At 43.7% G+C, this 25681-nt stretch overlaps 3 protein-coding genes across 3 annotated transcripts in view; all 3 read left to right on the forward strand.

Annotated features, from left to right (window-relative positions):
* The window catches only part of prkcea (protein kinase C, epsilon a), a 37130-nt gene extending 17759 nt beyond the window's left edge, over positions 1-19371 (forward strand). Inside the window, exons 2-15 of the mRNA XM_084566857.1 lie at positions 1572-1635; positions 6414-6579; positions 6684-6718; positions 8607-8695; positions 9013-9142; positions 9670-9812; positions 10688-10790; positions 11393-11604; positions 13118-13291; positions 13398-13552; positions 13677-13815; positions 14495-14683; positions 16077-16223; positions 17528-19371. Coding sequence (XP_084422983.1) covers positions 1572-1635; positions 6414-6579; positions 6684-6718; positions 8607-8695; positions 9013-9142; positions 9670-9812; positions 10688-10790; positions 11393-11604; positions 13118-13291; positions 13398-13552; positions 13677-13815; positions 14495-14683; positions 16077-16223; positions 17528-17677 — 1896 coding nt within the window. The 3' untranslated portion in view covers positions 17678-19371. The remainder of the gene's footprint in view (positions 1-1571; positions 1636-6413; positions 6580-6683; positions 6719-8606; positions 8696-9012; positions 9143-9669; positions 9813-10687; positions 10791-11392; positions 11605-13117; positions 13292-13397; positions 13553-13676; positions 13816-14494; positions 14684-16076; positions 16224-17527) is intronic.
* A 1447-nt stretch (positions 19372-20818) lies between these two features.
* LOC311503935 (endothelial PAS domain-containing protein 1-like) lies at positions 20819-22563 on the forward strand. The gene is made up of 4 exons (XM_084566863.1): positions 20819-21448; positions 21532-21616; positions 21720-21820; positions 21929-22563. Exons 1-4 carry the CDS (start codon positions 21272-21274, stop codon positions 22223-22225), a joined length of 660 nt encoding a protein of 219 aa, XP_084422989.1. The 5' UTR covers positions 20819-21271; the 3' UTR covers positions 22226-22563.
* A 1-nt stretch (position 22564) lies between these two features.
* Positions 22565-25086, forward strand: LOC311503940 (hypoxia-inducible factor 1-alpha-like). The gene is made up of 3 exons (XM_084566868.1): positions 22565-23158; positions 23263-23431; positions 24504-25086. The coding sequence occupies exons 1-3, from the start codon at positions 23137-23139 to the stop codon at positions 24559-24561; spliced, it is 249 nt and encodes an 82-aa protein (XP_084422994.1). The 5' UTR covers positions 22565-23136; the 3' UTR covers positions 24562-25086.
* The last annotated feature ends 595 nt before the right edge of the window (positions 25087-25681 follow it).

Raw genomic sequence — 25681 nt, forward strand, 5'->3', positions numbered from 1 at the left:
ACCAACTAATAGACAGGATAACTAATTAATACACAGGAGAACCAACTAATTGACAGGAGAACCAACTAATAGACAGGATAACCAAATAATTCACAGGAGAACCAATTAATAGACTGGAGAACCAATTAATAGACTGGAAAACCAACCAATAGACAGGAGAACCAACTAATACGCAGGAGAACCAACTAATAGACAGGACAATCAATTAATACACAGGAGGACCAAATAATAGCCAGGAGAACCAACTAATAGACAGGAGAACCAACTTATAGACAGGACAATCAATTAATACACAGGAGAACCAACTAATAGACTGAAGAACCAACTTATAGACAGGACAATCAACTAATACTCAGGAGAACCAACTAATAGCCAGAAGAACCAACTAATAGAAGGGAGAACAAACTTATAGACAGGAGAATCAATTAATACACAGGAGAACCAACTTATAGACAGGACAATCAACTAATACTCAGGAGAACCAACAAATAGACTGGAAAACCAACCAATAGCCAGGAGAACGAGCTTATAGACAGGAGAATCAACTAATACTCAGGAGAACCAACGAATAGACTGGAAAACCAACTAATAGACAGGAGAACCAACTTATAGACAGGAGAACCAATTTATAGACAGGAGAACCATCTTATAGACAGGAGAATCAACTAATACTCAGGAGAACCAACTACTACACAGGAGAACCAACTGATAGACAGGAGAACCGACTACTACACAGGAGAGCCAACTACTACACAGGAGAACCAACTAATTTCTGACTTTCTAAATTTTGACTATTTGAATGATTAGATTTCTGCTATAACCACAAACATCCTCTGTCTGCTCTGTACAGAGCTTGACACTTGTCTGCAGTAAATCATCCTGATAATTAATGTGCATTAATTAATATGTCATATCACAGGTTACTAATCTGAACCCCAATTTACATTCCTCCATGCTGCTAATGATTACCATTCATAACGAAAATTTAGGTTGACTTTATATCCATTTAGAAGGCTTCTTTGCTTCGTGTCTTAGTATCAGCCGTAACAATATGACCTCCTGCCTAATATTGCATAGGTCCCCCTTTTGATGACCTGTCGAGGCATGGACTCCACCAGACCTCTGAAGGTGTGCCATGGTGTTTGGCACCAAGACATTAGCAGCAGATCTTTTAAGTTCTTCAAGCTGCGATTAATGGATCTGGCTTGTTTGTTCAGCCCACCTCACAGATGCTCGATTGGATTGAGACTTGTAGCAAATTTAGCCACAAACTGAGGCAGTGGTAACCTCAGTTTGACGATCCATTGCAATGCAAATTTGGTCATAAACCTTTAAATCTTCATCCAGACAACACAGCAGATTCAGATTTACATTTAACACCCGGCCCAGAGGAGGTCTATAATGATAAGGATGGTGATAATGATACGAGCGTTGAGGAGGACTATAATTCTAGTGAAGATAATCACCTCTTGCGTGTGCACTGGTGTGTTTGTTTGTGCTGGAGAACAGCCCCCCCACCCGCTGCCCTCACTGTTCAGCTGTGTTATTTCTCTCTTCCTTTGTCTCCACAGATTGACTTGGAGCCAGAGGGGAAGGTGTACGTGGTCATTGATCTGTCCGGATCCTCCACTGAGGGTAAGGCCACAACATTTCACCGGTGTAAACACAGAAAACGGAGAAAGAAATCTCAACGGACACGACGTCAAAACTCGTTTAACTAAATTTAACTTTTATGTAATGATAAGTTCAGACTTGTTCAGTGTTATTTACTATATTCTGTCATTAATTAGTGTTAGCTGCAGTGACTTGTGGCTGATTGTAAGTGGAAATAGCACAGTGTTAAGGGAAATGTACACTCTTCGTTTTCTTGGTCTGTATGTGCCGATGGCTTCCAACTTGTAAATGCACCGGAAGGCGAGTGTTGCCATGCTAGCCATTAGCATCTGCACCAGGGAGTCTTTGTTGAGTTATGTTTTCAGGCACCGGCGCTGACTTCCAATCAAGAATCAGACAAAACTCACCACGATGGTCGAGTACTGGCTCAGTTGTTAAAACGCTCATTGTGTTGAGGTCGAAAATCCAGCAGATCTTATCTGTTGAGGTGCTTGCGTGTTGCTGTTGGGTATGAGCATGAACAGTTCAGCCGCCATGATAAAAGCGCATCTGCCTCTAGTTTTTGGGACAGTGTGTAAAACTAATTATTTAAAGGGTTCGCTTTCATTTATTTGATAGGGACAGTGCACATTAATGAACATCTATTCAGACAGCAATAGATGTAAATATGCCGGATTATAGCAACAATGCTAATTTGCATCCGCAGTCCCTAGGCAGGTAACACAAAAACATGATAAGACATAGGACAGGACAATAGATCACAATAAGAGCACGCCACGAGACAGGACATTACTAAGAAAATAAAAGTCAATGGTTACAAGACTGGTTTGCTTTCAACCACCGCTTGAGGTGAGTTTTGAAGGTTAGTAATGTGGGACACTCCCTTATGGAGAGTGGAGGACTGTTCCAGATCTTACTGGTCTTTACAGAAAGAGCATTTTGTCCAAAGGCTGTTTTTCTGTGCGGGACCTCACAGTCCCCTCTAGAGGAGGCTCTGGTCCAGAGACTGCTGTGAGTCCTTTTTTTTAAGAAAGTCAGACACGGTCCATGTAACACCTTGTACATGAAACAAGCAAATTTAAGATTTTTAAAATTCTCGAAGGCTCAGTGAGTTGTGCTTTTTTAAGATGTTACAAACGTGAAATGACACTGGTTTTCTATCACCAAACTTTAAAGATTTTTTACAACAATGATTAATTGTTAACTTCTTCTGTCTGCTCTCGGTTGTTGAGGAAGCAAACAGTGAGCTATAGATATGTATTGGGAACCTTAGTTTCCGTTTTCTTGGTGGGAACAAGGGTGATGAGCGCCGTGAGAGTGAAACTAAACAATAAAGCTGTGCGTCGTTAAACCAAAAGAAACAGCTGAAAGAATCTAAAACATCCCATAAAGCTTTTTCCAACTAATGGAAAAGAAAATTTGATAATAAGTACTGAATCAGATCAGTTTACTTTCCTCTTATATTTAGTTATTTATTTAGCTGTCCAGTATACAACCTCCCCAGCGACAAATAGCAGACAGACAGACATAGTTAGCGTCTTAGTGGAGGCATTAGCTGCTAATTATCAAGAAATGTCCCTCAGGAGCTGGTGGACACCAAAGACCATAGTTGGACCTAAATCTGTGGGTTGCTGAGATTCACAACTGGAGATAAGTGACAATTTAACTGCAGAACACTTGCTTAAATAAACAAGATAATCTCGTCAAATGTATAAAAAGGTGACGTGTGATCTGTGGCTGCCGCGTCATGGGTTATTATGTGTTTACAGTCCCTCTGTGTTCAAACTGGTGGCTGCAGGGTGTGATGGGAAGACCACGCACAAGGCTTCCTGTTTTCCTAGAAAGTTGCAGAATTCGTAGAAGCTTCTCCGTCTTGTTCTCTTTTTCCATCGCCTCTATTTGTTTGCGCTGATTAAAGACGGAAACATCAAGAATATCTCCCGTCAATTAGCCTCTGCTGCACACGCACTCGCTGCGCGCTGACTGATAAGAGTCACCTGTGTTTTTTCACACCTGGTTATAAATAGAAAGTATTCTCAGCCTCTCAGTGAAAGTGTGCGTGGGGATATATATCTGTGAGGGTGGTGGGATAGCCTAAGTAGGGGAGGGCGCAGCAGAGAAGCCCAGCAGTATATTTCTCCATCTGCAAAGACGGATAAAGAGAGCGGTGGAGAGTGAAGAGGAGAAGGAGTAGATTCTTAAAATAGTAGGTGAGATTGAGCCACGGATTACATGCACACACACACACACACACACAAACATCCAGACTCCGTGTCGTGCCCTGCTCGCCGGTGATTGGACACTCTGCCGTGACCTCACGACCCACTCTCCGCCCACTCCTGAACTTCCTCCCCGGGTTCAGTCGGCTTGAGAGCTCGTCATGTTAATGTGCGCCGATAAAAACAAATGGTGTGTGTGCACTGATAGGAGGGATGGAGAGGAGTAAGGGATGGAGAGATGGAGGGTGAGAACTAGAGGAAGAGGTGGTATTTTTAGCAGATTTATTTATTTTTTTCCTCTGGTGCAATCTGTTCTCTGCAGCTTCAGAGGCTGTAAGAACATGTTCTTCTCCTTTGTCATCCTCTCCTCTCCTCTCCTCTCCTCTCCATCCTTCTGCATCTGTTGTTTTCAGGAAGTGAATAACAATAATCTGACCTAATCTGACCATCTGCACTCTCCCTCTCTCCCTCTGCGTTTCTGAATTCCCTGCCCTCACAATTCTTCATACGTTTTTTTTCTTCCTTGAAAAAGTGGAATCCCTCAGAGCTTAAACGTTAATCTTTATGATAATTCCACACTTACATGTAAAATGATAAGGAGAACTTAAATACTAAATACCTTAGAGTCCTACGCACCCCCTCCCCTCCCAAAAAAGGAGGAAACAAAGGCAGCTGGATTGTTAGATTCCTTGAAGACGTTTCATCCATTGAGCTTCGTTCGTCTTAAATGACTGATGACGAGTTCAGGTTTTTATTAGAAACATCTGTGGGTAGTGCCCACACAAAACTCACATAAATATGGTCTGTTAACCACCAGATATTCACCTGAAACTGTGGGAATTTGCCCGATCATGTTTTCTTGATTCTTCACCCACGGACTAGTGGCAACGGAGCGTGACACTGGTAAACAGCGGACCGTTGGCTTGCTTCATCACGGCGCTAAGAATGACTATAATAAGGCAGACTTTTTATCAAAAGTGTGTGCACAAACATACTCCGATCAGCCACAACATTAAAACCACTTACAGGTGAAGTAAATAGTATTGATCATCTTGTGACAACTCAGTGTTCTGCTGGGAAACTTTTGGACCTGGCATTCATTAGTGTGGATGTTACTTAGACATGTAGCACCCACCTAGACCAGACCAGGCCCCCCCACCCCATAGCAATGACACTTCTTGATGGCAGCAGCCATCCCCAGCAGGATGCAGCCTGACACAGGCACACACACAAAAACGCTTTAGGAACAACTAAAACAAACGTGAAGAACAGCACAAGGTGTTGACCTGGCCTCCAAATTCACTAGATCCCAAACTGATCAAGTATCTGTGGGATGATCCACAGAGGCCCCTCCCCTCAAAGGCCCCCCCACTAGTAACATTGTGTTGCCAGAGACCACAGGACACCCTCAGAACGCCCATGTCCATTAATTCTCTGATGAGTCACAACTGTTTTGGAGGCACAAAGGAGACCTACACAATATTAGGAATATTAGGAAGGTGGTCATAATGTTATGCCTGATCGGTGACATTTCAACTGCACTACCTGCAATTTCAACATTTGAGAAGCCGCTTGAACGGCCACTTCAAGTTATTTATTTCATTGCTGCGACTTGAGTTTTTGCAGCGATGTAATAATTTTTCCACACACTTATGTGCAATCTTATATATATTTTTTTTATTTTGAGGACGTACAGCTGTTCATATTTGTTTAAATCGCCCTCTGCGGTCATTACGTGTTCTTCTGTTAGCGTGTGTTTACTGGACGACCATCTCCCGGTCGGTCATTCACGGGGTCCAGAGTACGTTGGTCTCCACGACGATCACTATTAACTGCTGTTATGCCTCATCACCTCTTCTTGTCAGCATGCCTGCGTGCATGTGTGGGTCCTAGACAGATGGATGATGTATTATGTAAAACAAAGTGATCCCAGTAGCGGGCCCTGTTTAGCTGCTTTCCCCCCCAGCAACACCCCCACACACACAGAGATCCACTCACACACACACACACACACACACAGAGTCCCTAGACAGCATGTCTGTAATCGAACTCTGGAGAGGCTCAGCAGTAACCACATCTACAACGCACCCTGGAGAGAGATGCTGGGAGAGTGAAAGAAAGAAAGGCAAACTAGGACAGGAGCGCGGAGTGAAGGAGTGTGTGTGTGGGAGTGAGAGTGGAGGTGGTTCTCTTGTCTTAAGGTTACCCTCGGAAAGCCTTTATCTTTCCACCGAGATGCAGAGAGGAAGTGAGCGACTGGTTGGATGGAGGAGTATTTTAATATGCTGTCCTTCGTTTTCGTGCCCACACATGGAAGTATAAATAGCGTGCACGCATACGTATGCATAGGCCCCCGGTATAGTAGGTGTGGGATGTTTGTGAGAAGGAGGGAGGCAAGGAAGGAAGATGAGAGGCCCTTGAATGATTAAACATCCTGACCAACATGATGCAAATGATCCTTATTTGCCAAACGATCAATGGAGACAGTGAGCTGCACAAGCATTCTGCACTTTCTCTTTGCGTTTTAAGTTGTTAAACCTTTGTGTGTGTGTGTTTTGTATGTGTGTGTTCAATCGACAGCCTCGGGAGCCAATGAGAATGAGGAGCGAGTGTTTCGAGAGAGGATCGGCCCTCGCCGGCGACAGGGCGCCGTCCGGAGGCGCGTCCATCAAGTCAACGGGCACAAGTTCATGGCCACCTACCTGAGACAGCCGACCTACTGCTCGCACTGCAGAGACTTCATCTGGTAGGAGACACACAAACACATCTGTCTGGCTTTACCTGCCGCTGTTATGATTCATCCAGCCAACCTGTCTGAAACGCTGACTCCTCTTGTGTGTGATCTGATAGGGGTGTGCTGGGGAAGCAGGGCTACCAGTGTCAGGGTGAGTACTTTTCTCTGGCGGCTTCCAATTTCTCCAGTAACATTGCACATCATCTATTATTAAAGTGTGAGAGCACAAGAGGGATTACGTGTTACTGAGTGACAGCTGTGATTTGGATGCGAGCCATCACCCAGAGCGCATTTATAGTATTACACTGCATACATAATGTCATTAAACATCTCATGAACAGGCTTTTTTTCACTGTGGATGCAAACACTATAAAATTACTGCCAGTTCTCAAAGTTTGAGGTACTTCTTGGACAATTGCTCGTGATTTAATATCATAATGGACAATTCTGCAGAACATGAGGTACATTCAGAAAAGTTGTACAGCAGTTGAAACTGTCCAGAAAGTTGTCAAGTTACGTTTTTTGGTACTGGAAGCTTTCAGGTTGTTGTCGTGGTTGTATAGACCAATTGCGTTTGAGCAGATTTTGTCTGAACGCAGGTAAGCAACCCATGTGGCTGCTAGCATGTTGCATTTGTTAAACAAAACACTTCGGTTCCACTGGTGTTTAAGCTCTTAACTCAAATTTAAACTGTCTGGTTGAGAACATTGTCTCTCAGCTCCAACGTAAACTTTGTTTCTCAAGTTGGTGTACACACAGGACAGGTAGTCCCGAAACATTGCTGTGTCCACATTAAAGACAAAAAAGGCGACAGGAAATTTTCAACGGAAGCCGGCAATGTGAACTAATGGGTGGTTTAGGCTTCTGCGTCAAACCCTACGCAGACCCTAACGGCGTAGACTGACGTGCAGGAACCTCCCCAGAAATGTACGCAGACCACAAAAGCTGTCATTGGTCCACTATGTAGCAGCGTGTTTCCGCTTCAGTATTTCCTGCTACTTCTCCATCTCCGCAATTTTCAAATTGATTGTTTTGGATCAATAAAGATGGAACACATCGAGGAAAGGTTAACTGAGGAGGTTCGGAGACACAAACATTTGTATGACTCGTCTTCAGCGAAATTTCGGCGAAAGTTTCAGTCAACTGGCAAAAAAGACACAGCGCCAACTAACATTTGGGAGGCGTTTTTATAGAGCGAGCCAGACTGACGAACGCACGAAGTGTAACTGTCTCACAGGTTACGTGCGTAGGTTACAGCGTCTAGTACCGCAGAGGCATAAACCACAATGAGCAGGTTTCCCCTTTTGCTGTTTCAGCCAATCGTATGTTTTTGTTTGACCAGTTCAGTTAAAGAGATTACATCATGATAACGTCAACACGCGGTTGTGACTCGTCATTGTGGATCTGCACACTTAGTCATCAGACGAAAGATGATGGGTTCTTTGGTTGCTCATGGATTTCCATATATGGATTAATTATTTAACAGCAGATATGTTGATAACCATAACCAAAGAAGTACCTCTAGGTGCCCAAAGCCTCTTCTACACAGCTTAGGCTTATCTATTTTAGTTAAAACAGCTGTTTACAGACTGAGATACATCTCATTGTTCTAACCTGTTTTTCTGGGGAAACTCCAAACCGAAGCCTACTTTTGCTCTTGAAGCCTATTTTTCAAAACCCACGCACCTGAATGCATCATGCGTGCACAGAGACAGGTGACTGAAGCCGTCGTGTCTCTGCTGTTGCACTCCGGCCGCATTAAAGTCAAAATAATTATTTTAATAATAATTTGAATGAACAGGTTTTGCAGAATTGTTCTCTGTTAATGTTAATAATGGTTATAGTGTAGATACACAACAATATGAAAATGTTAACGACTCGTCTAGACATTGAAATCATCCTGCGGTTCACTTAAGGCAGTTCACAGGACAGATTGATGTTGCACCAATCACATTTTTATAATCTGTATTAACCGTTGCTTATTTGGTTACAATTTAACAAAATCTGTGAACGCATGCTGACCAATGCTGTGCTTTCAGTGTGCACGTGCGTCGTCCACAAGCGCTGCCATGAGCTCATCATCACCAAGTGTGCCGGGATGAAGAAGCAGGAGGACACACCTGAGGAGGTGCGGTGCACACTTTCAGACTGTTTAGAAATGAGAGAATTTAACTGCAATGTAGATTAAAGGCCCTCTTTGACGTGGATTATTTGTGAGTTAGTTGTGGATGATACAGCCACGAGCACATTAACTAAATCACTATGGAAAGACAGAGATGTGCATCGTTCAGACTGACGGTGAATAAATCTGTGTTACTTAAGGTAACATGTGTGTTCTGTGTGATCTAATACTTGAGCCGCATGCATTATTCCTCCCATAATGCGGCAGTGACCTCTTTGTAACACCTCGTACATGTTTCTGCGTGCGTGTGTCTCCCTCTGTAGGTGGGTTCCCAGCGGTTCAGCGTTAACATGCCCCATAAGTTCAGTATCCACAACTACAAGGTGCCCACCTTCTGTGACCACTGTGGCTCCCTGCTGTGGGGCCTCATGAGGCAGGGCCTGCAGTGCAAAGGTGAGTTTGTGTACCGCGGGAAATGTTAACAACATTGTAATATTAAAGCCTAGTTAATATATGCGTGTGAGATAAAGACTGCAAATAAATAAAAAAGTCAGACACCATAAAATTTCATTACACTTGATTATTAATAACACATATTTATCTTTGTGTAATATAAGACAAAGGATTCATAATTATTTTTATTTATTATTTTAACATAATTTTAGAAAATGCATCAGCAGCTATAAATCTTAAATCAAGATTACATGAAATATTTACTTTTTCCTGACATGTTATAGATTAAGAGATCAGTTTAGTAAATAATTAACACAATTAAAATTTTAATAATGTAATTAATCATTAGCTGTAATAGCATCCCCAGATGACATGTGCTGCATCACTCCTGTACTATATGACCTTTGTATTGTTTGAGGTTTTCCTGAAACCTTTTATTGGCAGGAATACATTTATTTTTTTAGGTAATTATCAACCTACCCAGGTTTCAGCTGATCCTTGTCTTGTGTTTGCCCCTTGGCTCGCAGTGTGTAAGATGAATGTGCACAGGCGATGTGAGACCAATGTAGCTCCTAACTGCGGTGTGGACGCCCGAGGAATCGCTAAGGTCCTGTCTGACCTGGGAGTCACGCCGGACAAGATCTCCAACACCGCACAGCGCAGGAGGAAGGTAACAAGTCATCAAGTCTGTGGCACTTTGGCCAAATCGCTCGTAAACGGTGTTTCACCATTAAGTTTCGAATGAACAGGGATGAACCTGCAGACGTTCATGATGTTGTAATAAAAAGGGATATTTGAAAGTTTTGGGAAACCCTTTTGTTTATTCTCAAGACACTACAAGAATAGATCAACGGTTAGCTTAGCTTAGCATATAGAGTAGTCAGTCAAGCTCTAGTCTAACCTGTAGAGAATGGTGCGTTATGTAATATCGACTATGTTTAAAGGTTTCTGCTGTTTGGAAGCCCAGTGTGGATGGATTCCACTGTGGCCATCTTGCCAGTGCCTGACTCTGTCTAAGTCCTGGCTTATTCAGAAAATGGTCAAATGGACGGAGCGTGAGTGCGGCTGAGGCGGACGAGTGACGCCTTGGCAGATGGCTAGCAATGTGTGACACAAACCAGCTATGTTGCTAATTATGCATAGCTTTAATATAATTCAAATTATGTAACAGCGCGTATAGTTGTTATGAATGCACAAACCAGAGTGTGGACATTTTTATTTCTGCTGTAGAGTTGGCTGGTTTGTGGAGATTGACTTGCTTTTAGAGCCTCAAGTGGTCATATGAGGAACTGCATTTATCCCTGGAAGTTGCTGCTTGTTAACAGTCAACCATGGGAAACACTGGCTGTTTGCCCCTGTTTCTAGTGTTGGTGCTAAGCTAAGCTAACTGTCTGCTAACGTCAGTCTCTTCATCATAAGTGTGGTCTTCTTTTCGAGCTCTACAGGCTCATCAAGGAGTTTCCAACATTCAAATTCAACTCTCAGACTCATGATTCAAGTAAAAGATTTTAAGAAAGATCATGTTGTCTCTCTCTGTCTCTCCAGTTGACTCCAGGGCAGGACCCTCCCCAGTCTCCTCCTGAGCTCTCTCAGACTGAGGAGAACAGCTTCAGCCAGCCAGCTGTCCCCACCTCCCCCTCACAACAGGGTAACACAACACACATGTACACGCAAACCGTCGATAAAACACACACTCGACACAAACAAACAGACATTTCAAATCCCTTAGAGATGGATTCTTAGCGCCGTGTGGCTTAAATGTGTTAATTTAACCAGTAAGAGGTAGCAGTTTGATTTTCAGTAAAAATATTTTGTCTCCTTTTAAAAAAATAAGCGGTTAAATGTGTTATTGTTTTCGTAGATACAAGACTTGAATTATCCCCCACCGCCCACCACCATTTGCTTGTCACAGTTAGTCATCGCATTATCACACTTTGCAAGCTGAGAAATGAAAAGTTAACTTTCTCTTTGTGGAAGTTTTCCCATCTTTGTTTTTTATCGAGCCAAACGATGATGACACCAAGACCGTCCACTGCTGTTATTTAATCGTCCTGGCCTCAAACACAGAAGCTGACTCTTACCGGATTTTAACAAAGATTTTAAAAGTTTACTGAAAAGAAATTGGTAGCCAACGTTTCTAAAAAAAAATAAATAAACTCCTTTGCATTATTAGCCGACAGGAGGAAAAAAAAAAAGGCAGTCCGCCTGTTTTCACTGATGTCTGATCTGCTTTTCCGACGACGCCCACAGACTTGGCAGAGTTGGATCGCCTGCAGGATACGCTGTCGCTCAACCAGCAGGGACCCCAGCACTCCTCCTCCTCCTCTTCTTCCTCAACCTCCACCACCTCCTCTTCCTCCTCGTCCTCCTCCTCGGCGGGCAGGGAGAACGGACAGATCCAGAGGAGGACCCTCAAGGACTTCAACTTCATCAAGGTTCTCGGCAAAGGCAGCTTTGGCAAGGTGATTTGAGGGGCATGTTTATTTGTTTACTGCTGATTACGTTTATGATTAATTCTTTTGTTAGCATCGTATCGGCCGGGGTTCCCTGCTGAGATAATACCAAGGGGACCGGAGTAGACCAATTCACATGTGCATTACAATACACAAAGCAGGTGTTTTACACATTTCATTTTAGTCCTCCGCTACCACTTACCACGGTTCGCCTCCACTGTGCACTCACCCTCAGCTTTGCTAAGCTGTTAGTCATCTTACAGCTCATACGATCAACAAAATGTCCAACCGCAGGCCACAATTAAACTTTAATAAGCTTCACTGTAGGTTATCCACCCAATACTGAATGGTAAGTTAAAAACTAGGAGCATTTAAGCAGCTACAGAACCATTCACTGGCCTATTTTTGGCCTCCTGCGTTGACCAAAAATAGAGGTAAAACAGACTGGATGATGCATTCACAGTACAAGCTACAGAAGCATGCATGACTATCTACATCACAGACTGTATATAAATATGGGCAACGGCTCGCCACCTTACTTGCATCAGCGAAACTGACGCTATTTTCCCAGCGATACAGGCGTCGAAAAACATCTGAGCCAGCTCTGTCTTGATATGAAGCATGTCACACCTGTCACGCAGCAGTGTGAACACAACATTAGGCCGTTGTCAAATGGAACTTGGCAAAACATTCAACGTTTAAGTGGGAAAATGCTGCTTCTAGGCAACTGTTAGCGTCCTTGGCTAAAGGGTTAGCAAGCTACCAACTGGGCAACTTGCAGTGGTGTAATAAAAGGATGAGGCTTTTGGTTAAAAGCAACGTTTTCCTCAGACATGTTGTAAAATAAGAAAGAAAACCACAAGTAAGGCTGCTCATATGGAGCCCCATTCAAAACCCCAGTTTTATACTTGCCACGTAGGTAGAAAGACTAATCTCAGATTAATGCTAATGTTGCTTCGGGTCGATTCTGGCAAATGTAACAACCCTAAAAGGTGATTATCAGACAATCAGAATCAGAAACAATCAGAAATACCGTATTAATCCCCAGGAGGAAATTGGGTTTGTCAAAGGTACTCCAATAAACCACAGTATAAACAGTATTATATATAAGAAGAGGGAGGAATAAAACCAATATATCACAAGACAATATAAATAAGATAATTTTAAAAATAAAAATGTAGAAATGTCTCTTTTATTATACCATTTGCAGTTTTGAAAATTTCGTCAAGGTTGAACAGCCAGGAAAAAGTAGATACATCCTGATTGGGTTTTTGGGTTTTTCAGCAATTCTGAAATTGAGGTCAAAAGGTATTTTTATTGTCATTCCAACTCACTAAAGCAGATGCAGAACAAAATAAGAAGATTTAAGTTTCCCTCAAGACAATGGCACTACATCAAACTAACGGAATGTGTCACCTGAACAGGGACTTGAACCCTGGACCCTCAGATTAAAAGTCTGATGCTCTACCGACTGAGCTATCCAGGCTCTGATGTCATATAAATCTGTATATCTCCTTCCCAGGTGATGTTGGCAGAACTGAAGGGTACAGAGGAGGTGTACGCCGTCAAAGTCTTGAAGAAGGACGTGATCCTACAAGACGACGACGTGGACTGCACTATGACCGAGAAGCGCATCCTGGCCCTCGCCCGCCGCCATCCCTACCTCACCCAGCTCTACTGCTGCTTCCAGACACGGGTAGGGCCACAGCCACAAACATGCAGCTTTATTTAAATAGCTCATCTTGGTTTTTTTTTTTTCCTGTCTCATAGCTCTCTCTCTCTCTTTTGTTCTCTCTCTGCAGGATCGTCTGTTCTTTGTAATGGAATATGTGAACGGAGGAGATCTGATGTTCCAGATCCAGCGATCCAGGAAGTTTGATGAGGCCCGCAGTCGTTTCTACGCCGCCGAAGTCACCTCAGCCCTCATGTTCCTGCACCGTAACGGAGTCATCTACAGGTAAATTCCCCCGGCTCCTTGTTTGCTTTGATGTTTTTTTTTAGCCAAAACACCCTATTCTGTCACTACTCCCAACAAACTGTGATTTTAACTCTCTGTCTCTGTCTTTGTCCTCGTCTCACAGGGATCTGAAGCTGGATAACATCCTTTTGGATGCAGAAGGCCACTGTAAACTGGCGGACTTCGGCATGTGCAAAGAAGGCATCATGAACGGAGTGACCACCACCACGTTCTGCGGCACACCCGACTACATCGCTCCTGAGGTGAGTCTTCGAAGTCATAGTGCTCTATAAATATTGTAGCCTCACAGTGCTGCACTGCGATAACTCATTTAATCTACTCTGTTTAGTTAAACAGTTGGCGAAGTAGTTTATTAATTGTGTTATCTCAGGAAAACAAGAGGCAGATTAGGGCCAGATTAGGAGAAGATAGGAAGATAAAACAGCACAAGGTGCTGACCTTCACTAATCATACTAGTGTGACTCTTACTGTTCTGCAGCATCTCATTCAAGTGTATATGTCCCCATGTAGACTGAGGCGGTTGTTCTTTTAACTCATTGTTATCTGCATAGTCACCCGTTCTTAATTTTGGGGTGGGGGAAGAAGGCGTAGATGCGCCTTTAAGAATTTTCCAGCTAGTTAATTCAGCTTTTTTCCTGCAAGAAAATGCATCAGAGACATTATTATTCAAGGCAGAGTGTTTTTATATCCTTAAGTAAGTCATGTCAATTCTTCTACCTCTGCTGCTAATGACATTTAAATAAGCTATGAGTCTCTGTTTAGTGTTTTTTTTTTCTCTACACCTCCTAAATATGTTAAACTTCACACTATAGGGTATGTTATATATCCTGAGTGTTTCCTAGTGCAGGTTTTTGCACCAGTGTGACTTGCAGTGCGTTGCATGCACCACGTTGAACCGCATCCTGTTGTTGTCGAATTCAGATCCTGCAGGAGCTGGAGTACGGAGCCTCTGTGGACTGGTGGGCCCTGGGGGTGCTGATGTACGAGATGATGGCCGGACAGCCTCCGTTCGAAGCCGACAACGAAGACGACCTGTTTGAGTCGATCCTCCACGACGACGTCCTCTACCCTGTGTGGCTCAGCAAGGAGGCGGTTTCAATCCTTCGAGCGGTGCGTGACTTTGAACGTTTTCTTTGTTTGGTTGTAAGATTTCGAAAAAAGCCGTTCAATTTTCTTCGAGAGCTGCATCTCGTGTTCTCGTAACTGATTACCATTGGAGCTTGACGGCGTCAATGGGAAATTGAAGAGAACTTGAAGTTTACTATAATTAAACTGAGTGGATTTTGTCCCAATCAGAGAATCTACTGTATAAAGGTTTTAATGCATTTAATCCTATAGTTATTATTCAAATGGAAATTTGCATTTTTTGAACATCTTAGATAATAATATTATAATTAATATATGCAAATCAGAAGTGATAGTTTGGTTCGTGTCATATAAATTGAGCAATGGGATGTTGGGTTTGGTTACATACACCGATAAGCCACAACATTAAAACCACTGGCAGGAGAAGTAGACGGAGAAGTAAACCTTTGGACCGGGCATTCATTCATGTGGATGTTACGCAGATATGTACCTCCCACCTAGACCAGACCAGACCCCCCCCCCCCATCGCATAGCAATGACACTCCTTGATGGCAGCAGTCATCCCCAGCAGGATGCAGCCTGACACAGGCACACACACACAAACGGTTTAAGAACAACTCAAATAAAGAACAGCACAAGGCATTGACCTGGTGTCCAAATTCACTAGATCCCAAACTGATCAAGTATCTGTGGGATGATCCATAGAGGCTCCTCCCCCAAACCCATAGGACCCAAAGGCCCCCCACTAACACCATCCTGTTGCCAGACACCACAGGACACCCTCAGAAGGCCCATGTCCATTCTCTGATACACAATATTAGGAAGGTGGTCATAATGTTATGCCTGATCGGTGTATGCCTGTTGTTTAAGCCCATATTTCGATTTTGATGTTAAAATGCAGCCATGTGACCTAGATATCTCACTCTCAGCCAGACGCAGCCTGGTTTGAACCTGGATGTTTTTATGAAATACGCGGCTGTGGCATTAAATACTCCAACGCTCCTCCGCGCTACACTCTTGTGACCATTCATGTTTCTATTTTAAAGGCCGCTCACAAGCAAATCTAACTCACTTAATGCAAATGTGTTGCGAAGCACTTTGCTCTGACACTGGGATGGATGAAAAAGTCAGTCAAAAAGGTTAAAGTAATAACAATGCAATCATAAAACCACACTGGATCACAAAGTGCTCGCAAAGTAAATAACGCCGGCTCTGGGCTGACCTGTTTCATCGCTGTGCCACTACCATCCACAGAGCCGTTAATGCATCCTCTCTATTATTAGCACTAAAATGTTTTTTTTGTTTTTTTCCCCCCTGTTTCTATCCTCAACATTTTATGAATGGAGCCCTCTTACAGGAGCTGATTTTTAGATGATATTGTTTCAAATTAAATGCGTACGTATTTTGCTCGTTGTAGTTTATGACGAAGAACCCTGCCAAGCGTCTGGGCTGTGTGGTGAGCCAGGGCTGCGAGGAGGCCATCAAGACCCATTCCTTCTTCAGAGAGATCGACTGGGTGCTGCTGGAGCAGAGGAAAGTCAAACCACCCTTTAAACCCCGAATTGTAAGTAACACATACTGTATAACCAAACACACTGCAGCCGTTTACATCCCACAAAACCTAGAGATTACACTCTTATCTTTGTTTCGGGGTCATGTGAACATATATCGTATCAGATAATTTTATTAGTCGCTCCCATGTAAACGATTAAAGTGTAGAGTCATTAGGTGAGCACAGAGGCTAACATCCCATTACACAGCAACATTTAGCTAAAAGGCTGCTAACATTAGCTAAGCTACTCTTCACTGCAGAAATATTAAAGTTGGTGAGGACTGTGACACACCAAGCCAACATATTTGCTAGTGAACAGTCAAGGCTGGCAAGAGGAAGTTTTAAACAGTTCCAGTGACAGTAGCAGACCTCCCTAAGGGGCCCCCATCCCAAACTTTTCCCCAATAGACTCTAGATTTGCCTCTGGTCAGGCGTTATCCAGGGCATTTTTCTGGTGTTTCCCACACCGTTGACGCTAATCGGACCCCTGTCGCTGGGTTTTCAGCTGATTCAAAGCGTTGACCACAGACACAGATCTCATGTGTTCCTGTTAGCTGTAGGCTTCGCGGTGTGTTCAAGCGAAACCTTTTGCCTCAGACTCATGTGACACGAGGCGACGTCACATCAGGTGGCCTCTGTTGCCAGTAGTTACTTGACGACGGTTTGGTGTGTGAGGAAGATCGTTATTTCTTCACTAAGAAAGTACCTAAAAGCCTCATTATAGTACTTAATTATTTACGCTTGCTTAACCCTGAGCGTCAAAATGTAAGCCTCGGAAATTACCGTAATGAAAATGTAATGTAAAATGTAATGTCTCAACTTTCAAAAAACATTTTTTATGGTAATTACGGTAATTCAACATGCCACTGGTAACACATTCAGTTTTAAAGGGTTAACTAAATATGCTACTAATAATAATCACTGATGATTTTAAAGAAGTTGACATGCTGTATTATTATTTTAAATATAACGTGCATCGATGGACGTACAGAAGCTTTTTTAAAAGACATGATGCTCCAGTTTGGAGGAGTTAAAATGATCCAGTATTTCTGGATTATTATTTATGGACAGCAGAAATACTATTTTTCTAGTTTTTAGCTGTTTAGCTGTTCTGTTTATCATCTTATGACACCAAAGAGTTATCTTGACGTCCTTCAGACGGCTCCTAAGGCCAAGTTTGGAAACCACAGAAAGTCACAGAAGAAATGCAGTAACTGTTAATGTCCAGAAGGTGTCGCTGTTATATTATTTTTAAAGCACTTCTCTCTCTCTCTCTCTCTCTCTCTCTCTGTGTTTGTGTTTGTGCGCCTCTGCAGAAAACCAAGCGAGATGTGAATAACTTTGACCAAGACTTCACCAAGGAGGACCCCGTGTTGACGCCCACGGACGAGGCCATCATCCGACAGATCAACCAGGAGGAGTTCAAGGACTTCTCCTACTGCGCCCCCGAGGAGACGCAGACCTAACACACACACACACCGACCGATCCATCAACACTAAACCTGGCTTGCACGTACGCACACATGCTGACACTCAGTAGATCCATAAATCCCTTTACGAAGCACACACACACACACACACACACACGCACGCGCGGTCACTCCTTTACTTTGAAGCTATTTGGTTGTTGTTACTTTTGGAATATTATTTACTTGCATTGTGTTGTTCTTGTTGCCTGGGTTTATTACAAATATGAATATGACTATGAATATGAATATGAATATGCTCACCTACACACGCTCTCACACACACTCTCATTTACACACTACAGGCCCAAGTTTTCCGTGCGCTCACACACCTACGTACACTGCACATGCTCAGACAACCAAACACAGACACTTACACTTACACTGCTCCTCTACCCCGGCACCTGTACACATGTGGACTGTAGGTGCCGGGTGCAAGGGGCACCTTGTACATAGCCTGTGTTGAGTGGCTGTATTGTGTTGGTATTGTCTGCTAGTAAAGGAGCGTTGTGGCGCATGGACAAGCACCCTACCTGTGTTAATACTGTCCTCATTGTGGACCAGTTAGGGCCAAATCCCCCTTTTTGTGCAATACCCTGACTATCTATATATATTTTATTGTTTTGTTCATGTGTTATTTTTGTGTTTTTTCTTATTTTTATTTTATTTTATTATTTTTTTTTTTGTGCGTGGGGGACACACTCTCCTGTCCTCCCGTCCCGTGTGTATAAAAGTGAATGTCAAGCTCACGAGTTACAGGCTATTGAACTAATTATGTGGAGCAGAGTGTTACAGGCGGCCTGTGTAGCAGTGAAAAAAAGCCCGGTTTCCAGCTATTTCATCCATCTGTCCGTTTTCCGTTAAGAGTCTGCTGTCTTTGCCGGTGTGAGAGTGCGGCTGGCTCGTAGGGGGGAGGGTGAGGGTGAGTCGTGAATGTACATTTTTCTGCGTGTGACTTTGTTTTTATTTTATTTTTTCCCCCCCTCCCCTTCTCTGTCGTGTGTGTGTGTGTGGGTGACTTCTTGTCCTCGGCGTTTCCATAGCTACCATCAGTGTTTTGACCACCTTCCCTTCCCTTGCCCTCTCCCTCCAAAGCACCAATTCCCCTTTCCCCTCCTCCAGCAGCCGTATCACTCAGCCAAAACCACTTGCTTTAGCTATTTTCAAGAATGGCTTTTCTTTCTTATTGCTCTCTCTCTCTCTTTTTTATTATTATTATTATTATTATTATTATTATTATTATTATTATTGTAAAGTGTATCTGGAGGAAACCTTTGTGTACAATACTATAACTATACTATTATAGGTCTGTTACAGCCGGGCGATAAGAAATGTGGAGAACCAGCAGCTGAATTACCTCTCATTTCAAACACACACACACTAAACACCACACACAGACTCTCTCTCTCTCTCTCTCTCTCTCTCTCCCCTTTGCCTCCTCCCCCCCTCCCCTTCTTCTCACTGTCTTTTTCACACACACACAGACACACGCACACACAGAGAAGGACTGTTGTTCGTGTACTGTACAGTGATCTGAAAGCGAGCTGGCTGCTCTCTGTGCAGTAGAGTCGGTGTCTAGTGAAGCTTCGTGCACCATGGGGTAGGGCTGTTCCTGGTCACACTATCTTACTCTGTGCCAAAATGTAGTGCAACAGCCGGGCTAGTCCTGTCTGGTCTGATTCCAATAAAACACTGAGCTGTCTACATCAGTCCCGGCCCTCTCTGTGTCTTATCTTTAATATTTTTATTTATTTTTTTAGTGTGTGTTTTTATCGCTTCATGCCTGCAGCTGCTGCTCTTCAGAGGCAAATCTGTGGGATGCTCAAAAGTTTTTTCGCAAGAGAAGAAGAGAGGGTGGAGTGGTGGGAGGGAAGAAGGAGAGGGGAGGGTGATGCCTTTCCTGGCCGGCTGACCTATCACCGTGCTCACTTTTGGAGGCCTGTAGGTGATTTGCATGCTGAGGGGGAGACGAGATCACTCGCTGGAGTCAGTTCAAGTCATCTGTGCTGCGAGGGACCACTTGTCCCGCGACATTTGGCGCCGCTAATTGGCCTCTCTGGTGAACTAGCCTACCTGCGACGGTGCAAATCGCAGTGTGGAGGTACCCCGCCGGGCTGTGAACTCCTGCCGCCGCCGTTCCTTCTGCTCTGAGCTGGCATTCACCATGGCACCGGATAAAGACGCCCACGGGACACGATGACAACTGACAAGGAGAAGAGAAGGTAAAGGATGACGGATGCTTTGCAGTTTGCGTTCGTGTGAAAGTGAATTCACGGCTTTTGCTGTGTCTGTGGCATTTTGGTTTGTTGCTGAGATGATGCAGGGATGCCAAACATGGTGCTGTGGGATGACCACAGTGCACTCTTGACCTTCCTGTTCAGTTCATTACTGGCAGAAGTACTTAACCCTGCAAAAAATGTAGTTGCAGTAAAGATGTGAAAAAATACAGTGGCAGTTAAATAGGATCTGTGGCAGACATAAAATGGCCTGCTTGCTTACATGTTGAGAAACTCTACAATCCTGTAATGTTTTTTCCTGTAAAGTTGTTTAAATTTTTCACCAGGCGCTATTTTAGATTAACAAAGAATCTGAGCCTGCAAAGTTAACACAATTCACAACAAATTAAAAGAAAAATTAAAGTTTCAGAGCTTAAAAATGCACTTCAATTATTAATTTTGCTGTCTTCTACTTGTGCAATTCTTACTTTAATGCGTTCTGCGTAAGAGCTTTGTCGCACTTTTCTATCTGACAAAAATTCATCTGAACTCGAGTCCGCTGGCTCTCGCCCTGACTTCTCCTGGCTTCTGTTCTCGCAGAGCGATCAGCCGTGAGGCGGCCAGAAGGAGGCGGCGGGTGGAGTCCGACGTCTTCGGGGATTTGTCTCGCCTCCTGCCGCTGCAGCCCTCGCTCCGGGCTCACCTGGACAAGCCCTCCATCATTCGCCTCACCCTCAGCTACATGCGGATGCACACACTGCTCAAAGGTGGATGCCTGGAGGGGCCGAGACGCGCACCTGACACATGTGGCGTTAGTGTGATTTGAGATCATTTTTAGGCCAGGAGAGAATGCTTTGTCTTGAATTTATCCTTAAAACTGAACGTGTCCTCTTAAGGATGCCAGTTTGCAAAATACGCAGGTTAAGTTTGTCTCTTGATGCAGACAGAAGTTGGATACGTTCATTTCCAGTTCATTTTCAGCCATGAAATCAGATTTTGTAATGTGCCTGTGAATGTTTTCAGGTGGCACAAGCTGCTTTGTTTAAATACAGAGCTGTGCATTAATGCAAATGTCAAAAGTATTTGTGACGCAGTATCCAAAGTACGGTATATTTCAAGTGAATTTTCAATTTACAAAAATAGTTAGTGGGTCAAATCTGTGTCAAATATTGTAGTTGGACAGGGGAAGTGATAGCACAAACACCTGGAGCACACACACACACACATCCTTTGTCTTCTTTAGTTCCCATAAATACTAAACCCACTGAAAATGCAGAGAGAAAAAAAATCTAAGCCAATAAGTTAAAATTCTTGTTCCTTTTCAGAAAACGGTCGGGCAACCGCAGACTGCAGACACTCGGCGAGATACCAGCAACTGATGGACCTGAGCGGCTGTGTCGGAGGACGGGAGGAGGAGAAGGAGAAGAAAGACACGGAGGAGCTGGAGATAAACATGTACCTGAGGACGCTGGAGGGGTTTCTGATGGTCTTGTCCACCGAAGGAGACATGATCTTCCTGTCTGACAATGTCAGCACGTACATGGGCTTAACGCAGGTAAGCGAACACGTTTATGTATGTGTGTATATATATTCTTGCACGAATTGTGTTTGGGATTCAGGTTTTATGTTTTCTGACAGACTGAGTTGATGGGACACAACATTTTTGAGTACACACATCCGTGCGACCACGAAGAAATCAGACACAATCTTCGTCTAACGGCAGGTGCGTGAAAAAGACAGATCAAGGGTCTTGTTTACGTAAGTTTTTTGTGTGCGTGTGTGTTTCATTTTGTTTCATCCTTCAATAAGCCTCTCGTTTTCTTTAGAGGAAGTCTGGTGCGGTGAGAAAAGGGACTTCGTCATGAGGATAAAAAGCACTCTGGCGCACAGAGGAAGGAGCGCCAACCTCAAGTCGGCTACGTGGAAGGTCTGTGAGAACCAGCACCGCTAAAAACAAAAAAAACTCCCACTCTCTCTTTGTCTGTGAAGTCGTTCTGATGGTGCTGATTGAGCTCTGATTGCGCCGACTCCGTAGGTCCTGCACTGCCAGGGCAGATCGAAGGTCTCCGTGGCCCCGTCGTCGGTTTCCTGCCTCCTCCTGACCTGCCGACCTCTGCCGCTCTCGCACACGCTCCTCAGCACGCACACCTTCACCAGCCAGCACAGCATGGACATGAGGTTCACGTACTGTGACCAGCGGTGTGTGTGCGCCATCATTTATTTGTGCTTTTTGTATCGAATGAGTGGAGCGCGAGTTGTACAGTTGAAACCCTGGAGCAGCTGCGTACTGTATGACTGGTTTTCTTTGTCTTATGATAAAAGGGAATTGTGATTCCATTATGCAATGCTATATATTAGGAAATCATTTTTTTTTTTTAAAAAAGGAAGGAAAAGGATTAAACCGAATACCCATCCCAGTTTTTTTTTTCCACCGTTTTGTTTCTCTGCTTCTAACCCAGCAAAGAAATCATCAGTGAGGTAAATCTAAGCAACTTTAGGCTTTTTGTAGCTGAATGGCGGCGGCGTTAACTCTACACACACACCTAAAGCAAGTTTAAGTCTGTTCCTTTTTAAAATCAAAGAAAAAATAGTCTCTAATAAAGGTTTTGCTCGCCGATTTCGTGACCAGGATTCAAGATTCAAGATGTTTATGCACAGTTTTAGACCGTACAATGACGTTCTTACTTTGCAAGTCTCCCTTACTAACCGCAGTTATACATACATGAAAGAGATAAAGAAAAAAAAAACAAGGTGCATGCAAAATCTGTTAACTCTCATGATGACTCAAGCCAGTTCCAGGGTAATGGTAGCATATTTATAACACAAAACCAAAGAGTTCACAGTGTTCAAACATCACAGGCTTCACAGTTTCCAAATATACCTAATTGTAAAACGAATGTGTGAATGGTGCGGGCAGAATATTTCAACTGCAGGGAAATAAAATTAGGGAACTGGATATTAATGGGTTAATTTTGCGTGACAAGGACGAAACCTTTTAACCTTCCCCTTTTTTTGCCCAGTTTGAGACCTGCGACTGCATAAAACCACTGAACCGTGAGCTTGTCTTTGGCTGCTGCTTATTAAGAGCGGCCTCTCGATTCGTTAAAGCTGCCGTTTTGTGACATAAAGTGTTGATCCGAGCGTTTGTGTCTGCGCAGGGTGACTGCTCTTTTAGGCTACAGCCCCGAGGAGCTGCTGGGCCGTTCCATTTATGATCTCTGTCACACTCTGGACACAAACTGCATGAACAAAAATCATCTGAACTGTAAGCATTGATGCACACGCGCACATAAGGACCTACGCCCACGCATGGTCGTGCACCTGTTGACACCCCCCTCTCTCTCTCTCTCTCTCTCCATCTCTCTGCAGTGTGCCTGAAGAGTCAGTCAGTCAGCGGTCAGTACAGGATACTGGTCAGAGGCGGAGGTTACGTCTGGGTGGAGAGTCACAGTGCCGTCATCTCCAGCGTCCGAACCTCCAAGTCCAGGCCCTCCGCTCACCAGCCGCTCTGCATCCTCTGTGTTACCTATGTCCTCAGGTAAATAGAAATCTAGTTTCAGAGAAGCTGCCTTAGCTCTAGGGTCAGTTGATCCACTGTCTTGTCCAGACTGTAATACGTTTCTGGACCCTTCACCTCCAATCATAAAGGTGCCTCCACCATTATCAGAGGATCTGTTATTAAAAAACATCCATTTTAGATCATCTTCATTTCTTTTGCATCAGATTTTGGTTGTGTTGCAGTTCAAAGTGTCGTGTTTCACATGTTGGCCAAGTTAAGGCTCATTTAAGGACATAGATGGTATAACCGACATACGTAGCCTACGCCGGTGTGAGCCATTTATACTTGTGCGCTGCTCTGTAAAAACGTCACGCAAACGCTAGTCGAAGCTGTGTCTTTATTTGCCAGTCGGGTTAATTTTTGTTTCCACTTCCTGCTCCAATTACAACAACGGCGACTGAAACTTTCGCCGAAATTTCACCGAAGTCAAGTCCTACAGATGTCTGTACCACCAAACCTCCTCAGTTAACCTTTCCTCGATGTGCCCCATCTTTATTGATCCAAAATGAAAATTGGGGAGATGGAGCAGCAGCCGGAAATACTAAAGCGGGAACACGCTACTACCAAGCGGACCAATCACAGCTCTTGCAGTCTGCGTCGCCAATGCGGCGCATAGTTACATTTCTGGGGAGGTGCACGTCAGTTACGGCGTTAGGGTCTGCGTATGCTCTGCGCTGTCGCATAGCTACGGCATTAAATTGACGCAGAAGCCTAAACCGCCTATTAGTCTTATTTATTGAGCCGAGGTCTGGTTTTGTTTTTTCTTAAATCTTCATATTTTAGAAACCAAAGAAAAGGTCGTCTCTGCTCTATTTTTTTCATTAAAAAACGTAAATAAATGTAAAATATCTGTTACATTGCACAGGAATATGTAAAAACACAAGCACGCTCCTTTTAAAATAAAAAAAAACACTCCAATAACGGAACTGCCGAAGCTGCTTTGTGGCTTTACAGTGGATTTTCTGAGAGGGGTATAGCTGGATTTGGCTGTTTTTTAATACAACTCTATTGTTATTATTTAAATATATTCAATACTATGTTTGTGTCACAGTGGCGTGGAGGAGCCGACCCTGCAGCTCTCTTTGGACCAGGCGATGCCAAGATATTAAGCGCCTGAGAGTGGCGTCCGAAGAGGAGCCCGCAAAACCCACCAGACACAGCAGACTGTCCCACCACCCTCCGTCAATTCTTATCAGTTATTTTGTGCACTAATAACCATTAAACTTGTATTAAAAAAAAACATATCAGATAATTAAAACCCGCCTTGCTTGTGTGTCTGTGTCTCCGCATGCCATTGTTTGCCTAAAGCTGCAAACGTCTGAAACACTTGATCGCATCACACCATCCTGATAGTTCAAACCGATAACAGACTTGTCTTTTACATAATCATCGCACTAGCACGATTTCTACCATCTTAAAAGAAATCCGAAAGCTTTAGGTGTAGACTGCGGTCGACAGACAGTTGACGGGGCGTAGTGAGAGTTGAAATTTGTTGACGAAAACAGGCAGTTTGACTTTTTGTTGACCTCTCGGGGCCTGACCCTACTTCCTGTGGGGTTTCCTTCTGGGTCACCTGACACGTGGCGTGACATCTGACTGTCGAGCACACACACACGCATACACACATACGGTATATATAGAGTGATAGGCTCTGCACTGATGAGGAGATGTGAGTAGACGCAAGTCAAAGCCACAGCTTCCTGAATGAAGACACTCGACAGGAACGTTCTCGTGGGAACTTTGTCAACTTTTTACCTCTCGTCCTCTGCTTGCACGCAAACCCGCACGCACACACGCACGCACGCACGCACACATGCACGCACAATTTCGATTTTTCTGCTTCAACTGTCTTCACTCATGTGAATTCGAAATAACATGCATCGTAACGCGGTGAAAATGAGGAAATTACAGCTGATTACAGCAAAATTTCATGAGTTTGAACTTTTGCTATGTAATATGAACTTAAATGAATGAGTGTGTTTACAACAATTATTCTGCTGCACTTCCTCTGCTGTAACATAGTGGTCCAGTAAACACAGAGGTGGTTATTTTAGAAACAATGCATTAATAAAAAAAAAAAAAAAAGGTATATGCCATAAGTTGTCAAGGTGCTGTGACAGTCTGGAGGGTTTAAATCCACATCTGCAATAAAATTTGGCGTGCTTAGCGGTTGAAGAAGCAGACCAGGGACTGTAGAGCCACTGGGGTGATTCCCCTAACAGCTGAAGT

Source organism: Chelon labrosus, assembly GCF_963514085.1.
Source record: "Chelon labrosus genome assembly, chromosome: 19".
NCBI classification, from domain to species: Eukaryota; Metazoa; Chordata; class Actinopteri; order Mugiliformes; family Mugilidae; genus Chelon; species Chelon labrosus.

Excerpts from the sequence above, each read along its gene's own strand:
- LOC311503935 (XM_084566863.1), top strand. The coding sequence starts at position 21,272 with ATGGACCTGAGCGGCTGTGTCGGAGGACGGGAGGAGGAGAAGGAGAAG. Across the intron at positions 21,449-21,531 it reads CGTACATGGGCTTAACGCAG|ACTGAGTTGATGGGACACAA; the intron begins GTAAGCGAACAC and ends GTTTTCTGACAG. Across the intron at positions 21,617-21,719 it reads CAATCTTCGTCTAACGGCAG|AGGAAGTCTGGTGCGGTGAG; the intron begins GTGCGTGAAAAA and ends CGTTTTCTTTAG.
- LOC311503940 (XM_084566868.1), top strand. The coding sequence starts at position 23,137 with ATGAACAAAAATCATCTGAACT. Across the intron at positions 23,159-23,262 it reads GAACAAAAATCATCTGAACT|TGTGCCTGAAGAGTCAGTCA; the intron begins GTAAGCATTGAT and ends ATCTCTCTGCAG. Across the intron at positions 23,432-24,503 it reads TGTGTTACCTATGTCCTCAG|TGGCGTGGAGGAGCCGACCC; the intron begins GTAAATAGAAAT and ends TTTGTGTCACAG.